The sequence below is a fragment of the Prinia subflava genome, chromosome 2 (assembly GCF_021018805.1).
Source record: "Prinia subflava isolate CZ2003 ecotype Zambia chromosome 2, Cam_Psub_1.2, whole genome shotgun sequence".
Classification (NCBI taxonomy): domain Eukaryota; kingdom Metazoa; phylum Chordata; class Aves; order Passeriformes; family Cisticolidae; genus Prinia; species Prinia subflava.
The window spans coordinates 30,451,845-30,470,816 of NC_086248.1; the positions used below are offsets into that span (position 1 = coordinate 30,451,845).

The window sequence follows — 18,972 nt, forward strand, 5'->3', positions numbered from 1 at the left end:
TCACATGTAGACACCTAAATTTAAATATCTTCATGTGGAGCTCAATCCAATTCCATCTATTTTTCTGATCTCTATTAGAATTTGTGATGTCCTTAACTTTTCCTAGTCAGTTTTCCTATTTCTGAATTCTTACCCAGATCTCCTTCATCTGGTTGTTGTGAGTTTGACATTTGTACTGTGCAAAGACACCTTGTCCACTTTTGGCTCTTTTCATCTCTGAACTTGCTGGATTTAGAAGCAAATCCACCATTTTTGATAGCCAATGATGCAGTAGCCACCTATGATCCACATATGTGGTAGCCAAAGACATTTTAAAATATCAGAGCGTAAGACAGGCAGAAGGTCAGCCTAGGCCAACACACGATGTCAAACAGTGACACCAGCCAGCAGTGAGCAGCCAGGGAGGATTGCACAAGCAGGGCAATCACACAGTGATATTTCTCTACAAGAGTTTCTCAGCCCACAACATCCTGCTACTTGAAGACATCCTGTGCCAAAAGTGGGGTTATTAATTAGCCCAGGATTAAATCTTCTCCTAAGACCATCTAGCTGGCTTTAAACCTGTGTAGATTTCTAGCCCCTTGTGACAAAAGTTTCCATAATTTAGCAGAATAATCCTTAAACCACAGAAACAGGTTGTCTTTATCATCAAAATTGTAATAAGAGGACAAAGGCATCCATCCATATGTGAGTTGAGAGAAACCCAGTATGTTTGTAGGCAAGGAGGGGTATTTGGACCTCAGCTTCCTCTGGTGGCACAGAGAATGAACAAAGGCTATTTCCTGCTGTTCTGCAGCTGACTAAAGAAACAGTCTCCAGCATGTAGGCACAGTCAGCATCTCTCACTGCTTGTCTGTGGAGGTGGAGGGCTTCACTTTCTGGGTCATTCCTGTAGGAGCTATGCTGGAGACAAGATGTGTGTTTCTACCCAACACAAAAGAAGTAAAACTCATATCAACAAGAACCTGCTTTCTATTTTTCACCAACAAACATGGATTTAGATTACCCTTGCATAGAAACCTACAAATACCGCAAAACCCTAAGATTAAAATCAGGTATTTCTTACAAGGGCTCTTTAAGATTTTAAAGTTTGCCAGGGAATTAATCATGAGGTGAGGAAGAACAGAGCTTGTTCTGTGCTTTTGTACTCCGTGCATAACAGCATGTCTATCCCAATCATTGTAAAAGAACATTGTGCCTTCTCACAGCATCCCTGTGCCACCACTCTGCTGCTTCTCCTCCTCTCCCCTTAAATGCTGTTCTGGCTCTGAGGACAGCTGGCTGATTACTTCATGCACACCGAAGTCGTTCTCACAGTTTGAATCTGTGACCTGAAGAAATAAATCCTAACACTTGCTGAGCTTCAATTAACTTTCCAGGCTTCCAGCTAAAGGAATGCTTCTGAGTATCCAGTGCTGTACGTCCTCCCTTCCAGGAAATGGTACATCAGGGGAGTTGTATCCAGTAACTGCATTCCTCAGACACGCAGTGTCTGTTCTCATAGGAAATTAGTACTGTGCTTGCAAGTCCAATTCTACCAGACTCTCACCTCTGGGCCTGCCCTATTCTTTTCTTACCTTGGTTTTCTTTTTTGTCTTCGCACAGAAAAGTTGTTGTGGAAAGACAGATAAAAGGGGAAAAGTTCTAATCCATCTACTGATTTGTACAGTTTGCTACATGAAATTTCAAAGATCCTACATGAGGTTTCTTCAACACTGCTCCTTTTATCCACGTGCTTTGAAAATTGCTACCCTCACTTTTCACCCTGGAGTCTCATGAGGTAGTTTTTGACACCAGCCCCAATCTCACATCCCTATCTCAAGCAGGAATCTCTGTACCCACTATAGGAGTCTCTCTTTTGTCCTTCTCCTTCAGCTCATGTAGATTTGTGTACTATTTACTGACGCTTGGACATTAATGCTTTCTGTAATGTATTTCTTTCAGACATCATTGTTCTCATCGCTTCAATAGCAGTTGTTTCTGCAAAAACTCAAGGTAACATTTTTGCAACATCAGCACTGAGAAGTCTTCGTTTCCTACAGATCCTTCGCATGGTGCGCATGGACCGAAGAGGAGGCACTTGGAAATTATTAGGTTCTGTAGTTTATGCACATAGCAAGGTATGTAATCCTAGATACTAACTCTGTCTGGTTGATGTCTCCTCTTGATGTGATTCAACAAGAGACCAAGGAAATAAGCATTTATCAGTTTTCAGCAGAACACTCAAAATTTTCTGAATTAACATCAACTGGCATGTGAACTAACACAGATACACCAGAACACGTTTAATTCTAACAGTTTTTAGAGATCTTGAATATGTTGTCCTTGATGTGCAGCTGTAATTTGTTGTATGTTGGGGGTGTTGCAGAAGCATCAAACCATAAGAGTAGATCTTGTTCACTTTCAGAAAAAATTTGCATCCATAGAGAAGCACTGGACTTATAACTACACAAATGCCAAAAAACACACATATAGGTATTTTTATTATGTCTTCTTGAAATGTCATTCTATTCAGTCCATAAAATGGGAACTAATTTCTGTTCTCTTTTATCTAGGAATTAATCACAGCCTGGTATATAGGATTTTTAGTACTCATCTTTTCATCTTTCCTGGTTTATTTGGTGGAAAAAGATGCAAATACGGAATTCTCCACATATGCAGATGCTCTCTGGTGGGGCACAGTAAGTACAGAAAAATAACATGGATCCTTTAACTAGTATGCTAAAGTGCCTTGAATTTCACCTACTGAGGATTTTAACTTAGTGTGCTGTTCAGTGAATTGTTTTCACTGACAAAAAACGGCTCTGAGAAGCTTCCTCCTTCAGCTATTCATTTGCACATCGACAGATTATTTCAGTCCAGCCTGCAGAACAGCTGTTTATGTGTTTCTGCTGCAAACCAGACCACTAAACTTTCAAGAGAAGAAAGCATTGTGCTATTTAACTTGTAGCCTTTCAGTAACAGAGTTTGTAATATGGCCCCACAAAGAGCTGTTTTGATACAAACCAGAGGGCTGTAAGTGGCAGTGCAGGAAAAGGAAAAAGTGTCAGGAAAAAAGAGGGAAAAAAATCTTACATCAGTTTTGGCATGATAGTATCACTAGTGCCTTTTAAAAGATGTTGTTTCTCCTTACTCTGTACCTTGAGGACAAAAACCAAGAATAAATATGTCAATTCTGGTTCAGCAATGTTGTTTTTTACAGGTATTAAAGTCCTGATTTACTTGAGATCATGGTTAATTATCAAATCACTTGTTTTTACTTTGTTGAAATCTGTGGGATCTAAGTACATGCCTGACTACTTTTCTGAAGGAGGATTATATGAATATGGTTAAAGAAACTAGGCTTTCAATGAACAATGAAAGGCTAGGTTTGAAGTTTTGATTTTATTTTAATGGCATAATGTGTAGGGGTTTTTTGCTTAAAAATGTCCCATAGTGATCCAGATTTCTCCACTGTGTGAGAGTTACTTAGGCAGCTTAAGAAATCTGCCCCAACAAAGCCTAAGGCAGTTATTGTCAGGCAGTGTAAAACTGCTTTTCTTTTCCTTCTGACGCAGTAGAACACACGGAGTGTGCTCTGGCAGTGTCTCGGTAACGAAATGATACCTGGGAGATCATTAATGCTGACAATAACATAGAGCACTCATTCACTCCCTTGGAATAAGTGTGAGACTTTAGCCAGCCTCTGCCACCTTTCCTTATCAGAGGGATGAAAAATGAAGAATTCTCACCTCAGACCTTTTGCTGACAGGATTTCATCTAGATTTAGTAGTATCTGTAGACTCAGAGCATGCACACAGGGACTTTCCAGAATGTCTTAAATTATTGAAAATATTTGCAAGAAGTTTTGTCTGAATTTTGAGCTAAGGTCAAGGTCACCCACTATTAGTAGGGGTAGTTAGTGTATTTTAAATTTGTTCATCTAAGGACTAGTCTTTTGCTGCATGTCTTCCCTAGAGATTATATTTCTGTGTTATCACTGCACAAAATAGGGAGCTTGGAAAACCAGACCTAGTAAGTATTATGTGTACATTTACAAATATACAGAAATATATTTTGCTGAAACTTGTTGCTTTAGAGCATTGAGGCAGATCAGTGAAAAAATATACATTTTATCCTGTAGTACAAGCACACATAAAATTCATATTGGCTAAAGTCAATAGGTTTTGCATTAATTTGCATCACTGTAGTTTATTTTGTTTCCCGTTTTTTCAAAAGCTGAGCTCTGGGTTTGCCTTAAAGCTTTCTAACCTTCCTGTATTGACACAGAAGCTTCTGGCATTGGATGCTGATGTCCTCACTGCTGAGTACCCCAGCTCTGGCAGTCTGAGAACAGCATTGTCCCTGCAGGGTGGCAGCGGGGATGTGGCCCTGCAAGAGACCCTTCTGTGGCTGTCCATGCTCTTGGGAATAGATCTTTCCAGATGTTTGATTTCCCAGGAAACAGCCTCCACCTCTCTGCAAGGCCATGTGTGCCTTAGCACTGCACAGGCAGGGAGTCTGGGCTGAGCAGAGGATTGTACCCACCTGCCAGCTGGAATGGGGAAATGTATGCACAAGGAAGGAGAACGTCCCAGCAAACCCAGAGCTCCGCTCTGGCATCTGACTGAGACTCATGTTAGATCCAGATCCTTCTTCCTGAGCAGCTCTCGCAGCAGGAACAAGACCTCTGCTTTAGAATTTGCTTCTCCACTACCTGCTGACTGCTATTTTTTAAGGAAAAGCCCTGCTTAGGAAATAATCACTGTATAAAGCGGTGCTTAAATATTTTGTACACTATGAAGTGAAAGTGCATGACTCAGAGGTTATATAAGAAGTGCAACGGAGAAAATCAGGAATCTTGTCTTGATTTCAGCAGGAAAAACAACTACTTTTATTTAGAAACCTGAAAACAATATATATAGTATATTTCCATATATTTCCTTCTTTCCCCAGTGTATGACATGAATACATTTAAGTTTTTAATGCACTTAAGCAAGTGCGCAAAGTTACTAGAAATCAGTGTTCCCCCTTACCTGTTATCTTTGCCATTTTAATAATAGTATTTTTTTTTTTTTTACAATATGTAAAACAGTATGTGGGAAATGCATAATGTGCTTCTTAGTCATGGTTGTTTTTACTGCCAGAGTAATCCACATGCAGATTTTTGAAAAGGACCGACTCTATGGCATTTTAGGGGAAATCAGTGCTTAGTCTCATTGGTTTGTTTATTTGCAAAAGTTGTTCTGACTTGAACCACAGATTATCTGGCAAACTCTGGACTGAATTTTGTCATGGCAGAGGTACAAGAAAGAAAAGGCTGCATCAAAGTCAGGCACAAATAGTCACCCTAAATTTCAATCTTTTAGAGGCACTTATGGTTTTCCTTACAGGATCAGCACTAGCATGCTGCAGTTAACCCATTCATTAATTCAGATTATTTGAGGACCATACACCTGTACAGTTATTTCACTGGCTCCATTTCTGAAGCCCATATTTATGTACAGAAATGAAAGGCAGGATATGGCATCCAAATTTACATATGAATGCTCCACTGTATTTGCAATTTTATGCTGTACTGTGCAACCTGCTATTGAATTATCATGTTAATATTACTACTATGAATATTGTTGGGGTCCCCACAGTGTTCCCTAAGATGGCAGAACACAATGAAGAGCTCAAGTTCAAAATTTGCTTTGGTAGAGAAGATAAATTCATTTAACAGAAGAAAATAATAAAACTATATGGGAACAAAGGTCAATTTAAAAAACCTTAAGTATTTCAAAACCAAACCATGCATGGTCTTCTGAGATATACTGATGTTAACTAGAACTGTGGATACTTATAATGACATTTAGTTTGCACATTAATTAGCTTTAGCTGAAAATAAAATGCAGCTGAAGTTTTTGCCCCTCTTACATATTTGACAGAATTTCTCTTAATAAGTCTTTATTTCCTAGTAGTACCCAATAGTTACAGTTGGATACAAAATGGCTCTGGCACTCCACAGTGACCTGTTAGGGAACAAAACATATTTCAATGTGTTACATTGTCACAATGACTAGCTCAAATAAGTTAACATACAATAAATTTTTTCCATTTAATGTAATGATAGCGTGAGTAAACTATATTTTTTCAGTTAAGTGATGTCAGGTAACGATTCAAAAGGTAAGTACTGCTAGGAGAACATAAAATGACATCAGAAAGAAATATTAGGGTAGAGAATGGCCTCCTGAGTCTTATCTCATTTAACTGAAGTCATCTAAGTTATATCATCACATTCATTATTATATTATCTCATTTATAGTAGCATATTTATTAGCTCCAGCAATGAGATAACAGATGTTCTATCATCATTGTGAGGTTTGAGCCTGACCAGATGGCACTGCCTACTTTGGCTAGTGTGTCCAGACCCCTCATTTATGGAAGTAACCAAAATGTAAAAGACAGGACTCAGCTAGCTCATTTAGCCATGCAGGAGTGTGATTCAGCTGCTTAAACATAGGCATACAGTACCATCAAAGATCTGTTGGACAGGCTGCTGCCTCTCCTGTGGGTGGTCCCTGTTCAGACACCCTAGTACATCTCTGGTGGTTCCAGACTTTTTGGTTTCTTTTCAGACAAGCCCAACTCCTACATTTTTGGATAGGATGAGTTATCTTTGAACTTTGGTATCTTCTCTCTTACCCGCACAATGTCAGCTGTAACTTCTGTCTGCTTCTCACATGATTATCAGTGATGTTTGGAAATCTCTTACGTTGCCATGTTTTCACATCCAGTCATTTTCCACACCCTGCTCAGTTAACTTAATCTCAGCGTTCTGCCAGTCAGAGCCTGGCCAATGGTTTAGTCATTTGCTAGCAGCACTTACAAAGATGCAATGAATTATTCCCAAACTTGACCCCAGAGGTTGCTCAGAAAAACATTTTCTTAGTTGTGTGGTGAAAGTAGTATAAAATGAAGATCAAACCCCTTTGCTCAGAGTTGAGTAAGACAGTACAGCATGGTGCTGACACCTATACACCCGTGTAAAGACCATCCTGAGATAAAATAGCTCAAAGTGAGCAAGAAGCCACTGATATTCTTAATCACAGACTGATACCGTTAAGTCCTTATTACCTAGAAGAATTGAGGGAAAGGCTTTAATAGAGTCTTGTTATTTTCTTTGGAGAAATTCCAGAGATACAGTCCGTGTGACTGCTCTGGTTTTTGGATTGCTCTCAGATGTCAGGTCCCAAAGGTTGAAGTTTATCTCTGACTTCTTTGGAATACAGTTCGGTGGCAATATCATTAATATGCAGATGACGCTTGGTTCTGTTTCCCTCTCATCAGCCCAGACAGGAGATATCTCTGTACTTTCCAGTGACTGGCAGAGATAGGGAGCTGAATGGAAGCCAAGAAAGTGGGCTCATTCCAGAGCTCCAAACTGCTTTGTAATAACTGGCCTGGAAACAAATTTTGAGGAACTTTTATTCAAGGAGTCATTTGTTCAAGTGTTTCATTCCTCTTGGGTTCTTAATAGCCTCAAACTGTTCTATAGTTGCCCTCTGATGTGAAGAGCTGTGATTATCTTCTTCAGCAAACAAATCAAGCCCCTCTGCCAGGCCAAGACCACGGCTGCACCAGCTCATCTCTGCCAGAAAAGAGAGAGTTGCATTCTCACGTTCCTTCCTCCTAACTTTATCTCAGTCTCTCGCTGACTTGTGCAGGCTCTGGAGCTTGTTAGGCACGTTTGTGAGCTGACACAATGGACCAAAGCAGCAGAAACAAACCACGCAGAAATGTGGATCATTTTCTGTCCCTTCCTGGGTGGCGTTGGCTTGCCAAGGAGTCCAGAAAAGGCTCAGAAGAGGAGATGGGGCAGGGAAGTGAAGAGGAGCAAGGAAGAGTGAGACCTGATAGGCATGCAAGGTGGTGTGTCTGTGACCAGGCTAGTGTTACAAAACTTGAGACTTGATAACCACTTGAAATTTCAGCTGCAGCCTGAATTTGTCTCTCTTCCTTGGTCTCTGTGGCTTTCTCAGGGTAAATTACACTCGCAGCTTGTTCCCAACAATGGGAGCAATTAAAAGCACTGTTTACTATCTACAGAGTCCTAAATAGTTGAAATCTAATTACTTCCAAAAGACTTTCCTTCTTTTGTCCCGTGGTGACCCTGACATTAAATAGAATTGTTTTGGCCGCCTTGCCTAGGAATGAACTTTGAGGAAGCTGGAAGCAAAATAATGTCTCTAGAAGGCAATTTCCTGAAGAATCTGTTGCTGCCAGAATATTTGCTAAGCCTGAACTTGCCCACATTTGGTACACGCTGTAAAATCATTCTCCATGCACATGTTCTCCCTAATGACAGGCCCCGGAGTCCTTGGCACTGGGCCTGCTGTTGTCTATCTTTGTCCTTTACCATGGTGTGCCGCTGCCGGAGCACGCGCCCGCAGCCTGCAGCCAGCCCGCGGCAGCGCTGCGCTCTGCCCACGCACGGGCCTGAGCCCTGTGACAGCACACAGACACCGCTCCTCTGCCAGCCCAGTGCCCAGCTATGGCACTGGTGTGCTTCCTGGGCCGCAAGCAGCCTGGAGGGCGATTCCTTGGGTCAGGGAAAGCCCTCAAACTCGTCTTTTGCCTCCAAGATGCGCTCAGTGAGCCCCAGCCACACACCATTATCTCAGTGGCCGCGTTGCCCGTGGCCAGTGGTCGATGAGCCCTCCCTCCTGCACTAAAACCTGCCTCCCCTTCCTCTTTGACCTGTCCACAGGCAGTCTGAGCTAACATGGTTCAACAGCCCAATAGTACCAACAGGGCACCTCTGCATCTGCCCCTGCACAGTAACCTTTGGACCTTCATGTCAGGAGTGACACAGGTATATCTGAGCCTGCCAGGAGGAAGGGGAAATGACCAGACACTTTACTTAAAGTTCCTCCCAGCTTTTGACTAGGTTTTTTTGTGTTTCAGATGATAATTCACCTCAAACCTTTAATTCACATCAAACTGCAATTTGGATGGTGGGTTTGCAGAAAATGCAGCTGCTTCTTGCAATTCCTTTGACTTTATATCACCTGCAAGCATCAGCTTCTTCCCTCCTATATTTTTCCAGTATTATCTCCATGTAATTTATATTTTTTTAGCTAGACAAACACATACAGTTATATTTTCCTGCAGAAAATAGGTGAAGTACCTTCACATCTATGGAAAAGAACAATATTTTTCTGCCCAACTTATATAATTTCCTACCATTTGCCTCAAATTTGAGATCAAGATAATTTTTCATTAGCTTTAAACTTATTGCTTATTTAGGTGTTTTTCTCACATTTATTATTGATTTCAGTTTTATTTAAGTATAAACAGTATTACATTTTCACAGAAAAGTGTCAATGTTAGTATATTTATGTTCAATTTTTTTGAGAAACGGCTATGTGTTTCAGATGTCTTGGATTAATTAGTGGAAATGCTGCTTCATGCAATGTAAATAATCTGCAACTAATCTGTCAGTGACTTCTGGTAAACCACATTGTTCATTCATTTCTTTTTAGATCACGTTGACAACCATTGGCTATGGAGACAAAACTCCTCTTACTTGGCTTGGAAGGTTGCTTTCTGCAGGATTTGCTCTGCTTGGCATTTCTTTCTTTGCACTACCTGCTGTGAGTATGCCTACAGAATTCATAAAAAATAATAGAAACTCCTGTAAGTCCTGCCACTGCAATGATACAAAAAGCTGAAGGGAGCTGTCTACATGAAGAACAACTGTTTAAGGCTTTTTGCTCTGCAACAACACCAGTGAAGTGCTATTCAAAATCCAAAGAAAAGGTTTGGTGTCCTTGCTTTAGTTTTGACAAGTTTATCTGGCATGGACAAAACTGGGAAATAACCCCAAATTAGGTTACATACTATTGTGGAAAGTTGAAAATCCTTCCTTTTGTTATGAACTGTGACTTATATATTACTTACATATTTATTTCAAATTTTTCAGAACAAAACAAAAATAAAAGCACATTATTTGTTTTTCTAACTTAGATTACAGTGAAAAAAAATCAGGTATTTCTAATAGCTTGTTTTGTATGGCCATCCATGTTCAAGCTACCAGAGAGTAGTAGAAGGCCTTAAACAACTAATAGTAAATGTTGTTGAATGCAAAAGATGCAACTATCATTTTCTGTGAATAATTGTAAATAAACATTACCATTTATTTATGTTGTTTCTATCAGTGTTCAAGAGACTAATGGAAATGGGAATTATCTAATGACTAAAATATAGTGTAGCTTCAGAAATTAATTCACATTTTTGTGAGTGAATCTCTTTTTTTTTAATTAGTTTTGAATAAGCATGAAATGAGAAGTGACATTTTTATTTTTTGTATTGTCTCCAGTGCTATGTCTTTTGATATTTTAATATTTGTATACTTTATCTATAGATCACTATAAAACATGGATATTATAATACTTCATTCTTTTCAGCCATATAGATAAACCAAGATTAAAAGTCAGCATTTGCCAACAGCATTAAATCATTTGGTGCACTGCATTTATTTCTTGCTCTAGCTACAAAGTTTATTTCAGTATCTTTGACATACTACAATGCATTATAATTATAACCCATTACTGTTTGTGAATCCTTGACATTTATTGACATCTACTGTAATTAATTCCTTTTGTCACCTAGTCACCACTAACAAGAAAGCTAGTCTTAGCAGCATTACAATGAGAAGATGAATGCCCTTATGTATTAAAGATGCCACAACTTTTGCCCCTCATGTCGTATCTATGTACAGATACTAGTTTTCCTCATAAATACTTCTGTGCTGAATCTGTCTGTAAAACAAGAGGTATATAAAGAAACTTTTGCACTTCTTACAGTATTTTATCCTGACTAAGAATCAAGTGGAAATATTCTTCCTTATAATGCAGACATGTCCAGCAAAAGTATTACATTCCTTGCAAGTCCAGAAGGAAAACATCCTCATTCCTTGGATCTATTCAGTTAGAATCAAATTTATCTTACTCAAAGGTAAAAGGCTAAAAGAGGAGAAGTTTCATAATCAGCTTTTTTGTAGTCTCTAGAATGAACAATGGATATTATTTATTGGGAAAGATCGAGAAGAAGTGCATTTTCCATCTTTTCTAAAATCAAAAGTAATAATAAGTACTGCCGATGTGGACTTTGATGTCCATATCTGTCAGCCAGTCATTTCCTCATTCCTGACTCAAGCTCCTCTGAATACCTCTGTTTGATTTTATAAATATATATCTATATCTATCTCTGTGGCCTTGATGGTTGCAGGAACGTAGTATAGCACAAACCCAGGCAAAGGGTGGGATGGGTGGTCAATGGTAGCACCACAGATGTTATGTAAGGAATGTCCTGCTTCACCAGGAAAAGGGGAACTGCTTCTGTGCCTACTACTGACATATATTAGTCATAAATGTGTTATCTGAAGCAAACATATGGTGTAAAATCTTCACAAAATCTTTGTAATTGATGATGCATATTTGTTCAAAGACTACTTACACATTGATAAAATGATATTGCAGGGCATCCTTGGCTCAGGATTTGCATTGAAAGTGCAGGAACAGCATCGTCAGAAACACTTTGAGAAAAGAAGGAATCCAGCTGCAAGTCTAATTCAGGTAAATATGAAATCACCAAAAGATAATCACAGGTGTTTTAAAGTACATATTGGAGCAAGTTTTATTATTTCCATTTGGAAAGTTTTGTGGAAATATTAATTAACAGATTGGTTAGTTTCATGAAATAACTGTGTTCAGTGACTGGTATGTGTTGCCATAATTCTATACAGAATCACACATTCATTTAGGTTGGAAAAGACCTTTAAGATTATCAAGACAAACCGTATATAGCATTTCTGTGTGTAGTTTTTGTTATTCTATCCATGTTAAGAAACAGAGGCAAGGATGCCAAATGCATGCCTGCAGTCAGAAAGCTATTTTCCAATTCTCTTGGAAAAAGAGAATTGATCCCTAGACAACCCAACTGACAGCATAGTGCTCTTGCCTATATTAAGCTACTTTTCATCTACTACTGGGTTTAGAGTATTTCAGTGAGTGATATACTTGGTGAAGATTAAAAGTGTCCTGCCCAGAGAATTGCTTTCACCATTAGTCAATTCAAAAGCTGGGAATGTAGGCACTAACAATTTCAAAATGTCTGAAATTGCCTGAAGTTGTTCTAACATGATGGTGCAAATCAACAAAAAGTGGCATGGTATGTTTTAGGCAGCTGTTTTGCATTAACTTTTTCCTTAACTTTCAGTCCTAGTTAAAACTGAAAAAATACTCTAAAGAATCATTGTATACCACACTTTGCTCTACTTGATGCACAGAAAAAAAAAAAGGGGGGATCAGTCTCCCAGATTTGTAGTTTATTTTCCTGGGATGCCAAATATTCTATGTGTGCCATGTATGCTGGGTTTTATTTTTGAAATTATTAATCCAAATAAAGAAGCTGAGTAGAATATGCTGGAGTTCCATGCTAAGTACAGAGAGGTCAGACTTCCTTTGAAACATTCTTAAAGTTAATAAATGTTTTCTATTATTACTGTTCAATCATTATTAAATACTAAATATTTCAAATTTAATATTTGTTAGAATAATTAATTCTAACAATAATTCCATTAATAATAAAATAATTCCATTCCTTTTGTGTCTAGTTTAGAATGACTGCTTGGTGTATTTTCTAACACATATATTCTAATCTACTTCTTCCAAGTTGGTTGCCAGAGGAAACACATAATAAATTTACATTTTGGATATAGCTCTTATTATTATTTTATGACAGTTCAACCAAATTATTAGTACGACAGTGTGCAAAATAGATTAGGAGTAGCTAGCTGCCTGATTTTGGAGAGTGACTCTCAATGGGCAAAATCATTGTGAAAGGAAGACATTTGTTGTGGGATCCCATGAGGACGACTGTTCAGCATTTACATGTTCATTTACAGGTTCAACCTTTTCAGTGATCCAGAAATTAATATAAAATTCCTGGTAGAGATATTTTCTGAAGGCACAAGGCCTGGCAGAATAGGAAATATGAGAACAGGCACACAGGAATAAAACGAAGGACAATCTGGGTGACTTTTAGGGTGAAAGGATTACTGTTGAATGTTTTAATACGACAAGCATAAAACTTTATCTTGAAACTGAATCCAGACTATTACGAGATGTCTCTATCCCAGTATTAGTGAATTGGGAAAGGATTTGATGAAGCATGAGACATACAGAGAAAGACTGGGAAAAAAGGGCCAAGAGCTTCATACAAGTTCCCAGTATGTTACTACAACTGGTTTTATTAAAGTCCTTAGAGACAGAATCATAAACTTAACAAGAAGACAGATACTACCACTGTATATGATGATGCTCATACTAATATGCTACATATCAACTCAGTATCTACAGTTTGTAAGTGAGACTGGAATACTGGAGAAAGCAAATAAAACATTGGAAAAAATGGGTCAAGGACTGAAGAAAAGTTCATGTTCATAAATGCAGGATATGTCTGAACTGCATATCATTGGGCACTGTAACAATGCCCAGGTTTTTTAAATTGTCTCTAGCTTATCAGGGTAGCGTATATTTTCTAATCAATAACAGTGTAGAATTAGTCTGTGCTAACTCATCTGTTGCCACAGATAGAGTGTTTGCTAGAGCCTTAACCTAAATATAGCTGTAGAAATGTGAAATGTTTTGTATGGGTATACTTTTCTCAATTTCTTTAGCTTATAAGAAACATTTAGTGTGAGAATGATTTGAACGCAGAAGCTAAGAGAGGAAGTTTGGAACCTACTAGACCATTTAATGTAGCAGACAGAAACATAACAAGTAACTCTGGCCATAAGCCAAAACCAAAGAGTTTCAAATTAAAAATAATGCAGAATTTTTTGACAACAAGAATGATCAACCAGTGAAGCAATTTTCAAAGTGAGTAACAGGTTCTCCATCTGTTAATGAAGACTGGATGTGTTTCTGGGAGATATACAGTAGGAAAACAAAGGGTATTAGATTCCATATAAGAATACATAGATGACATTTAATGGTTGACAATATACAGGAAGCACAGATGCTCAGCTAGTACAAATTAATATAGTTATGCTGACATCAGGGAACATGTCCCAGCTTGTAGAACCGAGGCTCATCTTACTATCTGCATGCACTATAAATCTAAACAATGGATACATTTTCAATGCTATGCTTTGGTCACTCACCTTTGAAATTATTCATTTAATGCTTTTAAACATTTAACAATGTTTCAAACCACAGAGAATGCTTCTCTTTTCTTCTAAGTGCTTTTTGTCTGGTTTTCATTATGATTTGCAGAATGTATTATGACATTTTCTTTACGTCAGACTGCAAGTTTGTGTGGGTGTCCCCTATGGACTTGTCACAAATAAATCACTGCAATCCTTTTCTAAGCACCTTTATGTGCTGAACATCTTCTGGTGCTTTCACAGAGTCAGTGAAACACTTATCTTACTGCATAAGGGGTGTACTGGGATTCACAGAAGTTTTGGTAGGTTTGTACTGGTATTCCCTGAACCAGCCTAACCCAGCACATCCTGGTCTGAGAAAATCCCCTCACTCCAAAGTCAGTGCGGTGGCATTGTCACTTCATTTTCTTGGTTCCTTTGTGCTTCTCTATTGTTTCCCCATACCAGGCTTCCTGGCGGTTTTATTCTACTGATGCCAGCCGAACAAACGTGGCAGCCACCTGGCGATATTATGAAAGTATTCTTCCTCCCCTCAGGCATGTATCAGTGCTATGAATGATAAGAGAAAGATACCACTTGTATTGGTTACTAATCTGCTTTTCAATTTTTTGTTTCATCCCCTACTCCCCCTTGCCTTGTTTTTTTCTTTTTTTACCACATATCCTGCACGTAGTGTGTCTGGCGTAGCTATGCTGCTGATGAGAAATCGGTTTCCATTGCTACCTGGAAGCCTCATTTGAAGGCCTTGCATACCTGCAGCCCTACAAAGTAGGTACAAATATGGCAGCTGGTGCTGTTTTTGATGTCTGTTCAAGCTTATAGAGAACTAGTATTTGTCTGTTCCATCTTGGTTTGTTGTCTTAAGTCCTCTCAAGTCTTCTCATTAAAAATTTCAACTAACAAATCAGATCAATATTACATAGGAGCCCAGGAATGAATACAAATCATTGCTAGCTATCTTAGAAATGCACAGGCATTAGAAACATTTTCCCAACAACCCACTCATGCATCACGGTTAATGATTCACCTCATTCCAAATTATCCTTAAGGAGAAAAATATTAAGTTTAATGCAGAGCTTGTTCCTTGGTTCAATGGTATGCTTATGCCTATGCCTCTGTATAAGGCCGTAGCTGCTGATCCACCTTTCCAACGAAAGAGTTCCTTGTGGTATTTTGCAGGTGAATGCACTGGGGATTTTGCTCCTTTTTGTCATAACTTCTGCTATATTCAGTATTTCCTTAGGACAAACTATATATGCAGTCATATGTACAGACAGTGGAAGATGACTCAAAAGACCTGTTGCCACAGTTTGGTAGGAAATATTTGATATCCTAGTGTGAGTGCAAATTCACAGAGCACTGGCAGCCCAAGACTTTTCAATAATTCAGTAAAAGGTTTAGCAGAAGGCAGCAAGTTGACTGATTAAATACGGGACACAGATCAGGAAGTAAAAGACACTTGATAAAGATCAAAAAGGAGAGCTCTAAGAGCCTTATGGGAAAGCTCTGATAAGCATCTTAACTGTTGTTAATTGCAGACAGTGCAAGAGAATTAGTGGTTTCTCTCAAAGCTGGGTGATGAACATCCACATGACAGTAAAAAGGTAATTGTGTGCCAAAAAGCTCAGCCAAAAAGAAGTTTGGCTGGGTATCCAAAGCTGATCTTTGAATTTCAAAGAGTTGACAAGAACAGAGCCGTAAGTAATCCATTACCATAACTGTAATTCCAAACTGCTCCACACTAAAAGGAGCTTTTAGATTAAAAGTTATGTGAAGTATTGATATTTTACATTAACAAACAGGGTGAAAGCAACATTAGTATAAATGGATGGACAGAAAATTACATAAATAATGAAGCTGTATCCCACCCAAAATATTCTAAAACATGACTGTCCCTCAAAAGTGCATCTACTTCTTATTTTAAATAAGCATATTCCTGTGCTATCCTAAAATTGAACCTTTTTATTTACCAGAAATAACTTTTCTCATAAGAAACTACAGCTTTCTGTTATATATGTGTCAGCAATGCATTTTGCCTAAGTGCTTTGCCAACTCAGTCTGCAGTGGTATGTACTGAGCATGTTATGCATGTGTTAAAAAACCTGAAAAGTTTCTTTTCAGAAGCATTGTTGTTATGAGTCTTGCTTGAATGTTTTTGTGGTTGCAATGTAACGTGTGTGTTGTACACCAATTAACATTCATACCATTTACATTTATCATACATATAACATCAGCTGTAACTAAGTAATGTGATTACTATCTGCATAACAAGTATGTTTTTCCCTCCCACTCCCTGACCTGAAGAAAAGAACAAGGGGAATCTTCTAGCAGGTTTGTAGCTTCTTTTTTTCCTTTTATCTGTGAAATTGCTGTTTCCTAATGGCTTTTAGATGTCTTGGGTTCTGTACAGTAGGTTCAATGAACTGCAAGTGTTGATGAATAATAATCACAAATTGGAATTTCTTTAAACTCATATGCTGCTGAAATTTGCTCCTTTGTCTCAGTTTTTCTATGGTGAAAATAGGCAATTTTTTACACATCTAACATGCTGTAGCTTTGAGGGGCTCAGTTTGAACAGTGGCAGAGCAGCCAGTGGACCAGCCTCCCCTGACCCAGCTCCTGGGCAAGGACATGGTCCCAGCTGCTGCTGTAAAATCAGTGCAGGAATTGCAGTGGAAGTTACAAACATACAGTTTAATTTGTTGATATGAAGAAGCCCACCAGCCCTCCATCACAGGGAGGACCCTTTGATGGGGCTGTTATTTGTTGGATATCACCTTTGCCCTGCAGGAGCATCCTCAGTGCCATGTCTCCACATTTTCTAACTTTTCTGTCACCCCCTCCTAAGGAGCGTTTTGGGACATAGGAGGTGGGGGAAAAGCAGCACTGCAGTGTCTCCCCTCCTCCTGGCTGCACTCCCCCACGGCCCAGTTCAATCAGAGGAGCCAGGCTGGTATCTCTGCTGATGGAAGCCCCCCAGCTGTCAGCTGGGAGGGCAGGTGGGCTCCCACCCAGCCTAGATCCCAGCTGAGCTCCGATAGCCTGCAGCTGGCAGCACCAAGCCTTGGCATACGGACTGGGTAAATGAAGCTCTGGAGAGGCATGTCCTAAGGCAGTGGGACAAAATGCTGGTCTTTGCTGTACTGATAGCCCAAACCCCTAGGGACAGGAAAGGCCTCAGTGGCTATAAGAAATTGCTCTATCTCAGAAACTCATTAGGGATGGGAATCAGCAGGAGTTTGGCAGCCAGCACTGTGGCATCAGCACGCTCAGAGAACAGCAGCCTTTACCTCCCAGCAGAAAATATTGAAAAGGCAAGGAAAAAAGTGTTGATGACACATCAGCCCCTGAAATACATCCAGCCCCGAGTTGTACTGTGGTTCACAAACACTTCTGGGTTATTCAGTCAGGGATGGAAGTCTTCACATCAATTACCCATGTCCCATTCCACTTCCCAGACAGCTCCTCTGGCACCTGACTCCAATCTTTTCCTCCAAGCACATGTAGCTGCTGTTCGTGTCACTGTAACTCAAGGGGACAGGATTTGCTCTGTCAGTTCTGGGACTTTTTGTATACATTACCTCCACAGGCTTGCTAGCAACATATTGATCTCATTAATCTATTACAGTCTGATCCAAACTTCTTGCACTCACCAGCTGTATTTCCTAGTCTTTTGACAGCAACATTTAGAACTGACTTTTTTAAAGGTGACACAGAACTTGCCAGTAAATGAGTACATCCCTCTAAAACTGGGATTTGTGCAGAGGGGAGAAATTATTCCCAGTAGTACCTGCAAGCACTAAAAAAGACAAATTTACATACAATAACTAGAAACTAGATTTCAAAAGAAACAAAAACCCAAACACCTAGCTGTCAAAAACATGTTATGTTCTCCCTATCAATGATAACAATTGTGGCTTTAGAAGTCAACAATTTAGCCAGATTTATTCACTTTATTTTCACTGAATGGAAGATGTTTGCTCCTTCAGAAACAACTAATATGTGCACTGCTGCAAATTAGTGTATATGTAAAAATGAACTTGTTAACTTCTGAGATCATGTTCTACACTAAAAAACCCTACAGACCACTCAGTGCCTTTTAAAAGAAGGTGTGTTTTGTCAGTGCCTGTTTATTGCTCTTATGCTGATAAATTGCTGTATATTTGTATCACTGAATATACATGTGGTGTATGTGGTCTTTTGTGGCAAAGATGTAAATGTAAACTGCTGCAATGTACTGTGACTTAACTGTCCTTGACTATTTAACTTCTTTCTCACTGCAATGCTAAGTGACTTGCATGGGATGCTATGTGAACTGTGAAGTAAGCTTCTTCTTGTTTCACTCTTTAAATGAAGATATGTTTGCACAAGTAGTACATTGGATTGCATTCTGAACATGCTCTTTGCTCTATATTCTCTTGTAAAAACAGTGAAGAAAAACTTCTGTTAGGGAAAAGTTCATGATCTTCTTTCCTACCAAATTGATTTATATTTACAGAAATTAATTCTTGTGTTTTGTCATGTATAGACCTACAGCCTTTCATTAGGTGACTAAATGTTGCTATGCATTTGAGTTGAGAGAGCTGTGCTTATGAGTCTGTAGCTTCAGATTGATTTTAATAAAAATATGTATGTTGTATTTCCCAAAATTTTACAATTAATAATTTTTCAAAGTATTGGTAGACAACCTCTCTGGTGTATCCAGGGTATAAATGGGATATTTCTATAAATCAGTTCTAGAGTTGTACAAATTATTTTCAAAGCTTATATGTTAAATG

The 18,972-nt window shown here is 38.9% G+C and overlaps 1 protein-coding gene across 2 annotated transcripts in view; it reads left to right on the top strand.

Moving 5' to 3' along the window:
* The window catches only part of KCNQ5 (potassium voltage-gated channel subfamily Q member 5), a 280,362-nt gene that overhangs the window by 227,227 nt on the left and 34,163 nt on the right, over positions 1 to 18,972 (top strand). For both annotated transcript variants that reach the window (XM_063389466.1, XM_063389467.1), the window contains exons 4-9: positions 1,945 to 2,120; positions 2,556 to 2,681; positions 9,507 to 9,617; positions 11,505 to 11,600; positions 14,868 to 14,962; positions 16,499 to 16,525. In XM_063389466.1, the coding sequence (XP_063245536.1) occupies positions 1,945 to 2,120; positions 2,556 to 2,681; positions 9,507 to 9,617; positions 11,505 to 11,600; positions 14,868 to 14,962; positions 16,499 to 16,525 (631 nt within the window). The remainder of the gene's footprint in view (positions 1 to 1,944; positions 2,121 to 2,555; positions 2,682 to 9,506; positions 9,618 to 11,504; positions 11,601 to 14,867; positions 14,963 to 16,498; positions 16,526 to 18,972) is intronic.